This window comes from Martes martes (genome assembly GCF_963455335.1).
Source record: "Martes martes genome assembly, chromosome: 13".
In the NCBI taxonomy this organism is placed as follows: Eukaryota; Metazoa; Chordata; class Mammalia; order Carnivora; family Mustelidae; genus Martes; species Martes martes.
In genome coordinates, this window is record NC_137901.1 from 49518929 (window position 1) to 49535044 (window position 16116).

General features: G+C 39.0%; 1 protein-coding gene across 2 annotated transcripts in view; it reads left to right on the forward strand.

Annotated features, from left to right (window-relative positions):
* Positions 1-13359: 13359 nt before the first annotated feature.
* The window catches only part of USP14 (ubiquitin specific peptidase 14), a gene marked incomplete at its 5' end in the record, with an annotated part of 47014 nt that continues 44257 nt past the window's right edge, over positions 13360-16116 (forward strand). For both annotated transcript variants that reach the window (XM_080821102.1, XM_080821105.1), the window contains one exon: positions 13360-13744. In XM_080821102.1, the coding sequence (XP_080677228.1) occupies positions 13729-13744 (16 nt within the window). The remainder of the gene's footprint in view (positions 13745-16116) is intronic.

Here is a 16116-nt window from a genome sequence, read left to right on the forward strand (position 1 = left end):
ATTTTTAATAAGTTAGAGCACATGGTATCATTCAGTATGTAAAACATAAGTATAGAAAACACTTATTTTTTAAAGATTTTATTTCATTTGCCAGAGAGAGCGAGAGAGCATGCATAAGCAGGGAGAGTAGCAGGTAGATGGAGAAGCAGGCTCCCCACCGAGCAGAGAGCCCAATGCGGAACCTGATTCCAGGACCCTGGGATCATGACCTGAGGTGAAGGCAGATGCTTAACTGACTGAGCCCCCCAGGCACCCCTACAGGAAACATTTAACCATGTGTGGGAAAAAAATGTAAAGACAGAACTTGTGTTAGGATATTATTTTTACAACATATGCTTTTGTATAAGGAATCCTTTGGCTGCAAATAGAAAACCCAGCCCAAACTGGTTAAAGAAGAGGAAATTTATTGACTTGCGTAATTAAAACGTTTAGTGGAAAAGTTGACTTTGACCATGAATCCAGGGGCTTGAATGACGTTATCAGGATCCTTATGTCTTTGGCTATTTTCTCCTCTGGGTAGACCTTCTACTAACACAGTCACTGAAGCACCAGGCTTCCATTCTAGAATTGTAGTATCTCAGCCAAAAGCCTAATCGTTCCAGGGACCTGGGGAAATCCTCTCACTGCTTGAGTCATATGTTTATCCTTGAGCCTATCACTATGGCACAGGGAAGCAGAGTTCTGATTGGTTATGCCAGGTTCACGTGAGGTCAGACCCACATACACTACCTGCACAGAGAGGGGACAAAGGATTGGTTTGTAAGGGAAAAATCAAGAAAAAATCTTTCCAACCAAGAAAGAAAAATCTTTCCAACCAAGGCAGGAGGAAAAAGCAATACTGTTCCTCAGAGCTACTGGTTGCTCTAGTTCTCCATGAGGAAGACCAGGAAATTTCACAAAATTTTTATTTTTTAAAAAATGAGTAAAAACCATAAAATGGATTTGGTAAATAGGTGTATGGTGGAAAATAACATACAGGAATGATTACTACAAGAAATTTTAGCGTAAACATGATGAACTCTTCCGTGGAATTAAAGAACTCTGAATGTGAGGATGAAAAATAAACTGGGAATGAAAATACATGATTAAAAGAGTCTGTTTTTCTTTGGGAAGTGTCTACATATTTTTCTCCTGTTTCCCTCCCAACCACACCACCCACCACCAATCTTTGTTAACATATGCGTAGGTTTCTCAGAGAAGAAAAATTTCTAGTTTTGTTGCTATGGTTCCCAGGTGAGTCGCTAGCAGGAAAACAAGAACACCACTGTGTTTTTTTGACAGTATATCCTGTCATACCAAGAAAACACTTGAGAGCAAATGAACAATTTTAAACTACTGCTTTTGTTATTACAACCAGTTTTCCATTTTGATTTTCTGCTTCAGTGTTCCAGAAATTTTCCTCCAAATTACGTGATACTCAAATCATTATTTACCTTATTGTTGATTTGTTAGAGAGAACACAGTAAAAACTTATACCTTCAGGTGCACTATTCAATCAATAAAATGAACTTCAAGATGTATGTTGATATTTAAAACAGAAAAAGAAGTGACTGAAATAAAAGTACCTTATATCTATCTTCCTTCCTTCCTTCCTTCCTCTTTCTTTCTTTCTTTCTTTCTTCTTTTTCTTTCTCTCTCTCTCTCTCTTTCCTTTCTTAGTGGGAGGCATGCCCAGTGTGAAGCCCAATGAGGGGATTGAATTCACAATCCTGAGATCAAGACCTGAGCCAAGATCAAGAATCAGATACTCAACCAACTGAGCCACTCAGGTGACCCAGAGAGGGCAATTATTTATTGAGGATACTGGCAACTTAGAAGTTTACAAGAATCTCAGACTTTGATTTCAAACTAGTTTAGAGAGAGCATAGACATTTCTGTACTGGGTAATGAAGTGTTTCTTTCATAGTCACCTGATTTATTTTCCAGAATAGACAGACCCCACCTCACTGTAGGAGTTGTGAAAGCAAACGTCCATTTCAGAAATTTTGTAGATGCCTTTTCACATTTAAAAATCAAGTTATAGGGGTGCCTGGGTGGCTCAGAGGATTAAGCCTCTGCCTTTGGCTCAGGTCATGATCTCAGGGACCTGGGATCTAGCCCTGCATTGGCTCCCTGCTTGGCAGTGAACCTGCTTTCCCCGCCTCTCTCTCTGCCTGCCTCTCTGCCTATTTGTGATGTCTGTCTGACAAATGAATAAATAAAATATTTTTTTAAAAATCAAGTTATACTAGATAGTCTGAAACTTTAATATGTTAAATAAGTAAATATGCAGGGGCACCAGTTTTAAATAATTTAAAGGGATACCTGAATAATTATACTTGATTAAAACCTTATCAAAAATACTTTGCTTTTGAGTATAATACCAGAAATGTCATACTTAAAAATTGTTTACATAATTAAAGATGAGTAATGAAGGAACTGGAGCTGGGGTGGTAGTAAGAAGTGATTGAAGGATATTTTACTCATTTCATAGTAATGGTATTGCTAGACTTGTCTAATATCAATATCCTTGAATGCAACATGCTTTTGACTAATTTTACATGCTTTTGTGGAAAAAAAATTGTTGGTGAAGCTTTGGCATTATTCTACTTATATTGTAAGTTATATTTAGTTATGTTTGTCTCTTTTGATCGAGGCCAAAGACTCACTATAAGGATCATGTGTTAGATGCCACCCTACACCACCCCACAAAGAATCCCACAAATCTCTCGGCAATGGATCTTAAAACAATGAGAAATGGGACAGGATTAAGCTGGAGTTTTGGAAATGCATAAGCAATCTGGAATAGAAGTTAGCATCAATGTAAATTTCTTGATGGATAAAGAAAGAATATACAATTGCATATATGTGTATGGACTATTTCACTCCGAGTACTGCTCAACCAGAATTTCATTAAGCCTCTAGAGCTAATTTATTTTTACAAAAAATATTAGGTATAAAGGAAAACAAATGATGCCACTAAGAAGCAAACCAACAACTCTAGAATGTGGGACATTTTATAGTATGGAACAATTTACCTGGCTTTTTAAAAAGTTAATAAAAAAATTAAAAATAAAGTGAGGGAGGGAAAAGGGGGAGCTGCTTTATTTTAAAAGAAACCTGGGAGAAATAACATAATGTAGTATATGGATTTCATTAAATCCTGATTCTAGAAAGAACCAACCAACCAAACAAACATTTAAAGTCAATTGTAGAAGCTTGACTATAGTCTCCATTATTAGATGTTTCCAAGACATTATTATTTTGTTAAGTGACATTGAGGTTGTATAAGAAAAATCCTTATTTTTTAAAGATGCTTACCTGAGGAAATATTTATTTATTTACTTAAATATTTAATATTTATCTAAGGAAATAAAGAGGGGGAAATGTAGATGAAGCAATTAAGCAAATGTTGAATTTTGGTTAAGCCTGGATACTGGTAATATAGACGTTCATTGTACTATGTATCCAGCTGGCATTGTAATTTTATTCTACATTAATTTAATTTTATAAAGAAGCCTTTAAAGACTTTGCAGTTAGGCTGGGTACTTGTTTGGGATCAAAGAGCAAAAAACTAAATGCAATTAATGCATGATCTTGGAGTGGATCCTGGAGTGGAAAAGAACTGCCATAAAGGACATTTTGCACAATTTGAGGAATGCCTATATATTAGGTAATAGTGTTATTGTATTAATTTTGAATATCCTGATTTTAGTAATTGTGCTATGGTTATTTAAGTGAGTGTCCCTGTTCCTAGGGAACATACACCGAAGTCTTTAGGCCTAAGGGGACTCTTATGTATGTGCAACTTACTCTCAAGTGATTCAGAAAAAGCATGAGAGTGTATTTAGATGATTGATGGGTAGAAAAGGCCATATGGCAAAATGTTAACAACTGATGAATCTGAGTGAGGGGTAAATAGTTCTTTGTATTATTCTTGCAAATTTACTGTAAATTTGAAATTATTTCAAAATAATAAGTTGTCATTAAAACAGTCATGACAACAAAAGAGTTAGTATGAACGAAAGAATCCTCTCTTTTAGGGCACCTGGGTAGCTCAGTCAGTTAAGCGTTTGACTCTTTTTTTTTAAATGCAGAATTCTTTTTTTGGTCTTTTTAACCAGATAAGCTCATTTTATTTATTTTTTAAAAAAATTTTAAAAGATTTTATTTATTTATTAGTCAGAGAGAAAGAGAGAGCGTGAGCACAAGCAGACAGAGTGGCAGGCAGAGGCAGAAGGCAAAGCAGGCTCCCTGCCGAGCAAGAAGCCCGATGTGGGACTTGATCCCAGGATGCTGGGATCATGACCTGAGCTGAAGGCAGCTGCTCAACCAACTGAGCCATCTAGGCGTTCCAAGTGGTTGACTCTTGATCTCTGCCTGGGTCATGACCTCAGTGTCGTGAGATTGAGCAAGCCCTGTGTTGGGCTCTGCGCTCAGTGCAGAGTCTGCTTCTCCCTCTGCCCCTCCCTCTCTGCTTGTGCTCTCTTTCTCTAAAATAAGTAAATAAATAAGATCTTTAAAATAAAACTTAAAAAAAAAATTCTAATTTCTTTAAAAAGGCCAATAAATTATGAATACAAAATAGGCAAATATTACACAAATCAAGATAAAAAATTATGAAAAAAAGCCAATAAGTAATCCTGAAAATGTAAAATATCATTGTTAAAATACAAAAGAATAGATGGGAAAAACTGTAGACTAGGCATAATCAAAGAAAGAATAAATGATACAGAAGATAGTACTGAGTATTCAGATACAGTTTACCACAGGGAGATAAAAAGATTAGAAATATGAAAGACCAGAAAAGAGAAATGAAGGATAGGGAAATTTCAACAAAACTGCTATTGTAATTCCCAAAGAGAGAATAAGTAATATTAAAAAATGTAAGTCCTTAGTTCAAGAGTTTACCCCTTGTATTGAGAAGGATAAATTAAAAGAAATACACACCCAGACATATTGTAAGAACAGGAATAAATGTTAAGAGTTACCAGAAAGAAAAGACAATACCTACAAAATAACAAACTAAAAAATAAAGTCTCCGGGCATCTGGGTGGCTCAGTGGGTTAAAGCCTCTGCCTTCAGCTCAGGTCATGATCCCAGGGTCCTGGGATCGAGTCCCACATCAGGCTCTCTGCACAGCGGGGAGCCTGCTTCCCCCTCTCTCTCTGCCTGCCTCTCTGCCTACTTGTGATCTCTGTCTGTTGAATAAAGAAAGAAAAATCTTTAAAAAAAAATAAAGTCTCATCAGCAATACTAGATGATAAAAGACAATGAAAGAATATCTTCAAAGTGCCAAGGGAAAATTATGTCAATTTGCTAATCCCCATTCGCTAAGATAGCATCAAGAATAAGATTAAAATAAAGATATTTGCAGCCAAATATAGAATAAAAGGATTCACCATTTTCAGAAACTCACTGGAAAAAATATTAAAGTTGTACAGTACTTAAGGAAGAGAGCTCACCACCTACAGTAGGGCGGTTTCGGTGATATAGTTTAGTGAAGACTAAAAGGATTCTTAATTGAGTTTATATTAATCACAGGGTGGAGGAATTCACTCATCTGATCAGCATCATCTTGAGCAGACTGTCATTGTCATCACATCCTTCTTGTTTCCTAGCCCCTTGGAGCTACTCTGGTTTTTGTCCATTTCTTGTTGATACCATAATATTATTAGTTTCTGTTGTTGATAATCATTTAGTTTGTAAGAGTGAGATATGGCTGGAAGATACTGGAATGTGAAAGGGGAGATACAAAGGGGTGGGGGAAGCTGTATCCTTATCTGATACAGTTGCAGTCAAGAAGCTCCTAAGGTTCGCAGAACAAGAAATGGAGGTTTAAGTAGATGACCAATTTTAAAGTAACCAATAAAGGAACTAAAACTTATAACTATAAAAATTGGAAGAAGGAGGGCAAACGGGAAGAGGAGGTGGATATCTCAGAAAAAGCTACATCCTCATATTTTATAGGGGGTATTAATTGATATTGCTTAAACTTGATAAATAAACAAATAGAATTTTAAGCACATTATTTAGAATTATGAAGGTGACCACAAGGAAGTTCTAAAATCATAAGAGGTTAAAGTCAGTTGCCTGTGAGAAGTAGGTTTGAGAATGGGATGGGGAGAGAGAGAGTTTCATTCATCTTTAAATATTGTCCTGTGACGTTGGAATTTTAAACCTTGTTTGTGTATTACTTTACTAATTGTAAAAGTAGAAAACAGTGAAGTGGCTTTTCTGCTTTGACACACAGGGATCCCTATATAAGAATCATTAACAGGTCAGATCATTGCTGTGGAATGAGAGATAATCTGGGAAAATCTAACATATGGAAATTTCAATATGACTTTTCTTGTTTGTGGTGGCTTGTGGCTTTAAGGAGCTAGAAAATCCCACATAACTGAGATGAAACGTTTTATCCTGGGACTCAGGCTCTATAATCACATCCCATTTTACCCACCCCACGTTATCTACTGCCACAGCCCCGTGCTATGTCTTCTGCTCTATTCTAGTTGGTCTCCTTCCTACCCTCCACATACAGTTATTACCTACTTTAATATTTTTTCTACATTTTCTGGTAGACCATGAGCTCCTGCAATGCAAGGCCCATCAGTAGACAATCAACAAGAAATTATTAAATGAATGAATTTGATTGCTTTGAGGTTTTGCTTTTTGTTTCTCTAGAATCCTGCTGTCCCCGACTGCCTCCCACTTGCTTCAATTTCTTTCTGCTCTGAAAGCCTATCACCAACACGTGTAATCCACTGTTGAGCAAATATATAAGACACCTACTCCTTGCTAGGTCTGTGGCAGACCTTGAACGTACAGAGATGAACAAGATGGGTGTAGTTGCTGTCTAGATATGAAGTAGTTAATATACAAATAGTTAGTGATCTAATTACTTCAGAGTACTCTATGTTCCTGAATTCTCTAACTGAATTAACTATGAAATATTTCTGAAGGAAGTACAAAGAAGTATTCACAGCCTAGATGGAAGGATAAAATATATCTGCTATTTGCATACGTAAAAAACACAGCAACTATTAAATGTTAAATGAATTATGCAAAAAGCAATTGCTCAGAGACTTTGCAGTTTGTATTATGGAGGTGAGATGTGAGCAAGTGGAGAGGAAGTGGGGAGAACTTGATTCCAATATTTAAATCATTAAATTTAAATGCTTAGTTGACTTTTGGGGACAAAACATGGAAGGCAAGAAAGCATAGTTGAATTTAATGGCGGCAGAATGTATAGGTAGGGAAATGTTGAGCCAGAACTGTTTGCGTCTGGTTGTGGAGACTTTTGTTTTTGAAAGAAACCTTTTTTTAAAAGATTTTGTTTATTTATTTGAGAGGGAGAGGGAGAGAGAGACGCAGACTCCCTGCTGAGGAGGAGCCTGACACGGGGCTAGATCCCAGGACCCTGAGACCATGACCTGAGTCAAAGGTAGACGCTTAACTGACTGAGCCACCCAGGCACCCTGAAAGAAACTTTTTGACGATGAGGATTACGAATCATTTGCTTCTCCTGTTTTAGGTTCACTAATTAAAGCTTCTGGAGCTGAACTTAGCCTAGAAGCAGATGTATAAACATATCAGTGCACCTGGTATTTGTTCTGTTCGAGATCAGCTCTATTTGGTCATTATTCCCAACTTATATGTACTCAACTAATGATTTAAATCTTATGACAATGAGCATCTGGAGACAAATAATATAATTTTCATTTTACAGGTGAGAAAATTAAATACCCAGGAATTTTGTCACATGTTTTAAGAAAACTTCATAAGCTTGACGATTACTTACAAAGGAATTCAACATTTGTTGGTTTTCCACCAAAGTCTATTTTCTCCTTCTTGCATAATGGTAGAGTGTAAGCTTGAGTAATACCCCTGCCCTGTTAGAGACTACATTTCCTAGAATTCCATGCAGTTAGGCCATAAAACTGTTTTCACCAATGAAATGTGAATTGGAAGTGATTTATGCACATCCCTCCCATTACTCTTGCTTAAAAGGAGATTGCTGCCCTGTGCTTTTTTTCCCCCCTTCCATTTTTTCTTCCTGGAAGCTGAATCTCAAATGTGCCTGCAGTCCATCTTCCAACAATTAGAAAAAGACAAGTCCCTTAATGCCTTACTGCTCAAAATAGTGATTTCCTGAGAGTTTGTTAGTATCTTAAATTTCATCGAAGAACAAGGAACTCCTGAATCAGAATCTTCATTTTAACAAACTCTCGGGTGATTCACATTTGCATTAAACTTACAGAAGTGCTTCTGGAGATAGCAGAAGAACTATATAGTGGAATGTTGGTTTTTTAATAACCTCATGAAGTATAGCCTTTGCTCTCCCCCCCACTCCTCCACAACCTGTTATCTTCTTTGAGCTATTGAATTTTGGGGTCTTTTTGTTATAGTAGCATAAGATTCAGCCTAACACAATTTGCCTCATCTGTTGAGCCAAAAGTAGGGCATGCATTCATTTAGGAATTCATTAGGAAATACTTACTGAACATATTTTATAGGCAAATACTGTTTCAAGATATATTTATATGTATAAGTATATACAAATATATACAATATTATACATATATATATTAGGTATGTAAATAATTTAGTTTTTATGCATATAAATATGTTCTCATAGAAAAATAAATCATTTGGATAATGTATATTTATTTCCAAATTATTAAAAGCTGGGCTTTTCCCCTCGAGTTTAAAATTTAGTAGAGAAAAAAAGACATAAGAATATAAAAATTACAGAAGCTACCAGAAAGTGTATTGGATATTGCTGGTTTCAGTGTTGTTTTTTGTTCTGTTTTGTTTTGTTTTTGTAGGACAAAATAATGCTCCCCTAAAGGTATCTTAATGTCTTAATCTCCTGAACCCATGAATATGTTACTTTGTATGTCAAAAGGAACTTTGCAGAGTGTGATTAAGTTAAGGATTTTAAGATGAGAAGATTACCCTGAGTTATTCAGGTGGAACCAATGTAATACAGCATCCTTATAAAGAGGAAGGCAGAGGATCGGAGTGAGAGGCAGAGCTATGAGGATGGAAGTAGGGGTTGAAGGGATGGCATTGCTGGAAGGGGACAGGGAGACATGGAATGTGGGCATCCTCTAGTATCTGGAAAAGGTAAGAACTGGATTCTCCCCTAGAGCTGGAAAGGGTACAATCTTACCAATACCTAAAGATTGAGACCACTGTTGAACTCTGTCTGCGGGAACAGTAAGATGATACATTTGTTTTGTCCAGGCCACTTAGTTTGTGATAATCTGTTACAGCAGCAATAGAAGACAAATACATGGTTACTGCATTTTGGGCAGCCCACATCCTGTATCGCAATATGTCTACATGGGAGGCAGAGCCAGACAATCCTCTCCTCATCATTAGCTAATTATATATTGGTTTTTTTTTTAAAGATTTTATTTATTTATTTGAGAGAGGGAGGGAGATTGAGAGAAAGAGTGCGAGGAGGGGCAGAGGGAAAAGCAGACTCCCCACCAAGCAGGGAGCCCGATGAGGGACTCAATCCCAGAATCCTGGGATCACAACCTGAGCCAAAAACTGATGCTTAACTGACTGAGCCACTCAGGCACCCTAATCTTAATCCTAGTCTTAATCAGGACACAGAATCTTGAGGGATTGAGGTGGTCAAGGAATTAGAAATTACTCATGGAGGTGTTGGCAGGAGTGGCCAGACTGTTTTTGTGACATGACCTTGCCTATGTTCACTGCTACTCCTTGGTTCCTATTCCTTATCTGTGATTAGTTCACAGGTGTTCCTATTGATTCTGTTAGCTTACCCTATATTCTACCAGTCAATTCCTCCCATTGTTTATAGCCAAGAGCTCTAATTCAGAGACCCATGGAGTTAATTTGTGCCTATTTCTTTCATTTTAAAAGATTTTATTTTTTAGTAGTATTTACACCCAACATGGGGTTTGAACTCATGAACCAAGATCAAGAGTCCTGTACTCTACTGACTGAGCCAGCCAAGTGCCCCCCCCCAACCTGTGCATATTTCAATATACCTATTAGATTCTCAGTCTTATGAGGGCAAGACCTTTGTTTGATTCACCTTTGTATTTACAGATTCTGTGTTGAGTGTCCTGCACATAATATATACTTGTTGAATAAGAGGATCAAACAGTTACAATGTAATACTACTTGATGGAAAGGGGTAATTGTAGGAGGAGGCTTTAAGTACAGATGAAAGAATTACCATCAAATGGAGACCTTAAAATTGGATAAGATTTCTATTAGCTAGATAAGGAGGGGGCATTTTATGCAAGCTACCATAGGTAGTTCACCAATAAAAACTATTCCGTCGGGCTTTCTGCTCAGCAGGGAGCCTGCTTCACCACCACCCCCGCCTACTCTCTCTCTCTATCAAATAAAAAAATATTTTAAGAAAAACTATTCTGATACTTGTCTATATTTCACCAATATTATTTATTTACAAGCATGCAGATTAAGATATTTCTAATATATTCATTATTTAAAGAGGCCAACCTTAAATAGAAGATTCCATCCATTAGACACATATAGACCAGGGCTTATAACAGACGGTATATAGGGTAAGTTTACTATCATCTACTGTTCCCTTTCATGCTTCCTTTTATTTTATTTATTTATTTATTTATTTATTTATTTATTTAAAAAGATTTTATTTATTTATTTGACAGATTGAGATCACAAATAGACAGAGAGGCAGGCAGAGAGAGAGAGGGGGAAGCAGGCTCCCTGCTGAGCAGAGAGCCCAATGCGGGGCTCAGTCCCAGGTCCTGGATCTTGACCTGAGCCGAAGGCAGAGGCTTTACCCACTGAGCCACCCAGGCGCCCCTCATGCTTCCTTTTAGTTGCTAGCACTGGTCCACATCTTCACTCTGTTCCATTTGTCTTAAACTCAGGTTCTTGATCCTGCAACCAGGAAAGAAGTTAGTTTTACTGAAGCTTTGGTCAATGTGAGTGAAAACAGACTTGTTCTGGAAGACTCTCTGGGTGTGTATAGAATGAGTTAAGTTCGAAATTGGTTGCTCTCACATCCAGTTCTCATAGCATCAAATCATTCCAGAGTGCCTACTGGACAGCCATGATTTCTGTTCATAGGCTGGTGGGGGAATACAGACATTAAAGAAACATAAGTTTGATGAAAGTTACTGGAGGGAAAACAGGGTACAATGAGAGCACAGTACAGAGGAAGATTTGCAGGGTCATCTTTCCATCTTTAGGATCTCCCTTAATGTGAACATCATACAGAGCAACAAAGATTTTTCCCATAAGGGATCTTTCCTATACATATATATATATATTTTTTTTTTAAAGATTTTATTTATTTGACAGAGAGAGAGACAGTGAGAGAGGGAACACAAGCAGGGTCAGAGGGAGAGGGAGAGGGAGAGGGAGAAGCAGGCTTTCTGCTGAACAAGGATCCCAATGCAGGGCTCAATTCCAGGACCCTGGGATCATGACCTGAGCTGAAGGCAGTGGCTCAACCGACTGAGCCACCCAAGCACCCCTCCAATATATTTTTAAATATATATTTTAGGAAAAAGAAGCCAAGAACCAGACTCTTAATTATAGAGAGAACAAAAGGATGGTTACCAGAGGGGAAGAGGGTCAGGAGTGGGTGAAATAGGTGATGGGGATCAAGAAGTCCACTTGTGGGGCACCTGGGTGGCTCAGTGGGTTAAAGCCTCTGCCTTCGGCTCGGGTCATGATCTCAGGGTCCTGGGATCAAGCCCGGCATCGGGCTCTCTGCTCAGCGGGGAGCCTGCTTCGCCCTCTCTCTGCCTGCCTCTCTGCCTACTTGTGATCTCTCTCTCCCTCTGTCAAATAAATAAATAAAACCTTAAAAAAAAAAAAAAGAAGTCCACTCGTGATAAGCACTGTGTGTTTGTTGTATGGAATTGTTGACTCGCTATATTTTACATCCCAAACTAATAGAGCACTGTATGGTAACTACACTGGAATTAAAATTAAATAAAAAGATACATTTTATATAAATATATGACTGAACATTTGGGAAATAGAGAATAAAGCTACCTATGGTCTGGTGCTCTAACCATACCCTACAAAATCCCTCTGGAGTTTTTAGTGTGTAACCTGTAATCGCTATACTAGGTGTAATGCACTGTGCTAAGCATCTTCTATATGTATCTTACTTAATCTTCAGAGGAATCCTATAATATAGCTATTATTCTTGATTTCAAAGAAGGAAACTGGAGTTGAGAGGTCACACAGCTAGTAATAACTGGATGCAGGCGAGTCTTTATGACTATTAATTTTAATTTTAGGTACTTGCAATCATAATGCTGAGTAAGTTTGATATCCTGTTTCCCCTTAATATTACATCACTTTAGAAGATATTCTAGGGGTGCCTGGGTGGCTCCGTGGGTTCAAACCTCTGCCTTCAGCTCAGGTCATGATCCCAGGGTTCTGGGATCGAGCCCTGCATCTGGCTCTGTGTGCAGCAGGGATCCTGCTTCCCCCTCTCTTTCTGCCTGCCTCTCTGCCTACTTGTGATCTCTGTCTGTCAAATAAATAAATAAAATCTTTAAAAAAAAATTCTATAGCACTGTTGTGTTGTTTCCATCACATTTTGGATCCTGTGCTCATAGGTCTTTATGTAGTGAAGGGTGAATAAGACTCCTGATGTATATTCATAAAATTGGTCTCTGAATGGGTTGTAGCGTTTTGAAATGTGGACAATTTACGTCTTAAATTATGGACAGTTTCAACACGTTTGCAGCATTTAGAGTAGTAATAAAGCCTCTGTGAGGCAAGAAAGTACCTCAAATTTGACTTGAATTTCTTTGAAATTTCTCCTTTAACTTATAGACTCTACTTCTCATCTAGAATGCTTGAATTTACCTTTCCCATGACAATTTTGAGTTTGAAGAGGCCTCAGAAACAATCCAGTTGAATTCCCTCTTTTTCCAGATTGGGGAAACCGGTCCAAGACAAGTAAAGGCTATGGGCAACTCTCACCATCGTAGGGCATTTTATTTTATTATTTTATTTTTATTTTTTCTTCTCACTGGATTCAACCTAGAGTCCAAACCGGTTTTGAGGAACAACAGTAACACATCACAATCAAGGCAGACCTATCTCTGCAGCATTCAAAGTCTTCTGACACGCATTTTGTCACAAAATCCTAAAAGGGAGAGCGGGTTATTTTTATTAAGTAGACCCAGGTGAGGGGGGTCGAGCAAGGCCTGAGGTTTTTTTACCGGGTATATTAACAAGGGGGAAAAAATGCCCAGCTCAAATCGAACCCCTCTTTCGAAAAAGGGGAGAAAGACTTTCTTAAAAGTCAGCTGCGAGGCCCATGGCTGGCATCCAGCGGAGGCCAGAAGGGCAGGGCCAGCCCACTTTGTGGCGGGCGCGGGCAGCACAGGGCAATGCGCAGGCGTGCACCTGTACTGGTGCAGGGGCCGCGTGCCCGCGCTTGCCCGCCGCCTCGCGCGGCTCCGCTCCCACCTCCCTCAGGTCTCCACCCTGCAGGCCCCGCCTCGCCGGCTCAGCCCGCCGGGTCTTCTCCTGCAGTCGCCCTGTGGTTCCGCGGCGGGCAAACTGCGTGTTGCTGCGTCATCGCCAGTGGCCGGTTTGAATGAGACTCTCGTCGCACCCGTGCTGCCGCCACTACTGCGCCTCTGCCTCGGCCGCCGCCACAGTTACATCGCGTTCCTTTCCCTTCGTCGCCCTTGCCAGGCCCAGCCTTCCTGCACCGCCGCCGCCTCTTCCGCCGCCATGCCGCTTTATTCCGGTGAGCTCCTTCCTCGCCCTGCACTTCCGTCCTGCGCTAGGCCTCTGAGTAGGCCGGGCCTGCAGGGCCAGCACCCGGCTGAGCATGGGGCGGGGGAGGGGACGGGCAGGCATTGGTGGGGGCTACTGCGGCGGGCGACGACCCTGGCCCCTTTCTCTCCGCCCGCTGTTTCCGAGCTCTGCAACCTGAGGGATCGCTGTCCCTTCCGGCCCCGGTGGGTGGGAGTGGGGATGGGGAGCGCGAGTCAGCTTCTGGGAGTGGTGACTCTGCAGAACAGTTTTTCTGTCATGTCCTAGTGAGCCAGGAGAGGTGAGGGTGTGTCCCGAGGCCCCCGGGACCAGGCTAGAAGTGTAGTGGGATTTGCTTGGACTCGTCAGTGGTAGCTGCGGAAGGAGAGGGTAGGGAGGGGGAAGCCTGAGGAAAGGGAGGGATGGAAGGACCTGGGATGGACGGTTAGCTTTCAGGGTGCTTCGGGTTTCCCTTAACAGCTTCCGATAGCTTACCCCTTGCTGCCTTTGGCTCAAACACCCCTTTTGTACCAATTTCAGTTTTATCCCGAGGTAGATTGTGGACTTATTGTTTTCATCAAACGTTATATTGGGTTTCTAGGTCTGAAGCATGATGTTAAGCTTTGAGACTTAGATGAACACAAATACCCGCAGGCGTCATTTCCTTTTAAGTGGCGTTTGGCAGTTTTTATTTTATTTTGGTTGAGGCAGGCCAAGGTATTAGCCAGGGATCACATTTTCACTTAGTTAATGGACCTTGCTGTTCCTAGTCTTTTTCAAAATGGCACCTAAAACGTATGTGGTGACTTTGGTTCGCAGTGAATGTGTGATTCATTGGCCATTCCTAACTCCATCATAATTTCTTTATTGAAGATTCAGCATTTCCAAAGAATGATATGAATCAAAGGAACAATGTTTAATTTCGATGTGGATTCTTGGTGTTCTAGAATCTTGAACTGAATGCTTTAATGATTGCTCAACCTCTTTCTATAGCCAAGATTAACAGTAGAATGGTACTTGAAATAATCTATTTATGCAATGTAGAATTGAGGGGTTATTTATTAAGTGATGGCGATAAATACCAGTGTATGCTAATGCTTAAACACACGGGTAGACTCATACAACACCACCAACCTCTCTTTGTTCTCCTCAAAAAATACTTGTATGCACCAAACTATCTATCTTAACATTAAGTTCTGTCTTAAATATTTTAACCATATCTTTCCCTTATTTCCAAAATGAGAGAATTGAAGTAGATTTCTACGGTTTCTTCTTTGACCTCTCCATATCGAGAATTTATATTTTCAGGTTCTGCAAAAAAACCCTATATTAAAATGAGAATATTTTAAGTACTATTTCATAAGTTTTAGTAGAAAATTAAATAGATTTGTATATGGTTAAGGATAAGTGCTGTTAAAATTAATGGACACCTGTATACCTGGCACAAAGCTAGTATTTTTATACATGTTGCTTTGTTTTAACCTTCAGCATAACCTGTGACACCAGTATAATTCTCTTTGATGGATAAACAAAAAGTTTAAGGAACTTGCTCATGGTGACACAGCTAAATTAATTTCAGAGAGGTTCCTCCTCATTATTTCTAGTACTGTTTTAGTTTAGTTTAATCTTTTGCTTGTACATTGTTCTCTGTTCCTAGTTTATTTCAAGATTACAGTTGTGTCCTCTTCAAACCCATTTTTCCTAGCTGCTGCTAGAACGTTCTGATGTTCAAACCAGACTAAAGTGGCGTTTATGAAAACCTTTCACAGATACTGCATTTCTATAACATAAAACCCAAAGCCTGTTTGTTTTAGCATGACATGTTATCTTTTGTGACTTTCTCCTTGGCCAGCTTCCAGTTTCAGTTTCCTCCCCCCTCTCTCAGGGAATTACTTAAATCTCAGAGCACAAAATGCAGTTTTATGCTTTTGATGTTTTTCTTATCTTTTCCAGGAATGCTTATATTTAGGCTAACACTTATTTTTTTCTTTGAGACTCAACTCAAAGAGAAGTTACCACTTCCTCCAGGCAATCTTTCACTCATGAAGCATTCCTTTGTGATCCTCTAACATTTATAATATTTATATTTATATTGTATTGTTAATTATTTTTACCTTTTCTCCCCCTTTTCTCTCTTTTATTAGATTATAAGTTCATAGAATCTTCCTAGAGCTTGTTCTGGGGCTTATTGAATGAATGTTAAACACATTAATTGAACTAGTGAAGGAGTTGGGATTTGGAGTAAGGATTAGTTTTTCATATTTTGGTTTTATTGGGAAAACAGACAACTCTTGTGAGATTCTTATTTGAGTAGGTATGAAGTTTTCAGTGGCAAGCTATGTATATTGTGTTTACTTTTATGTT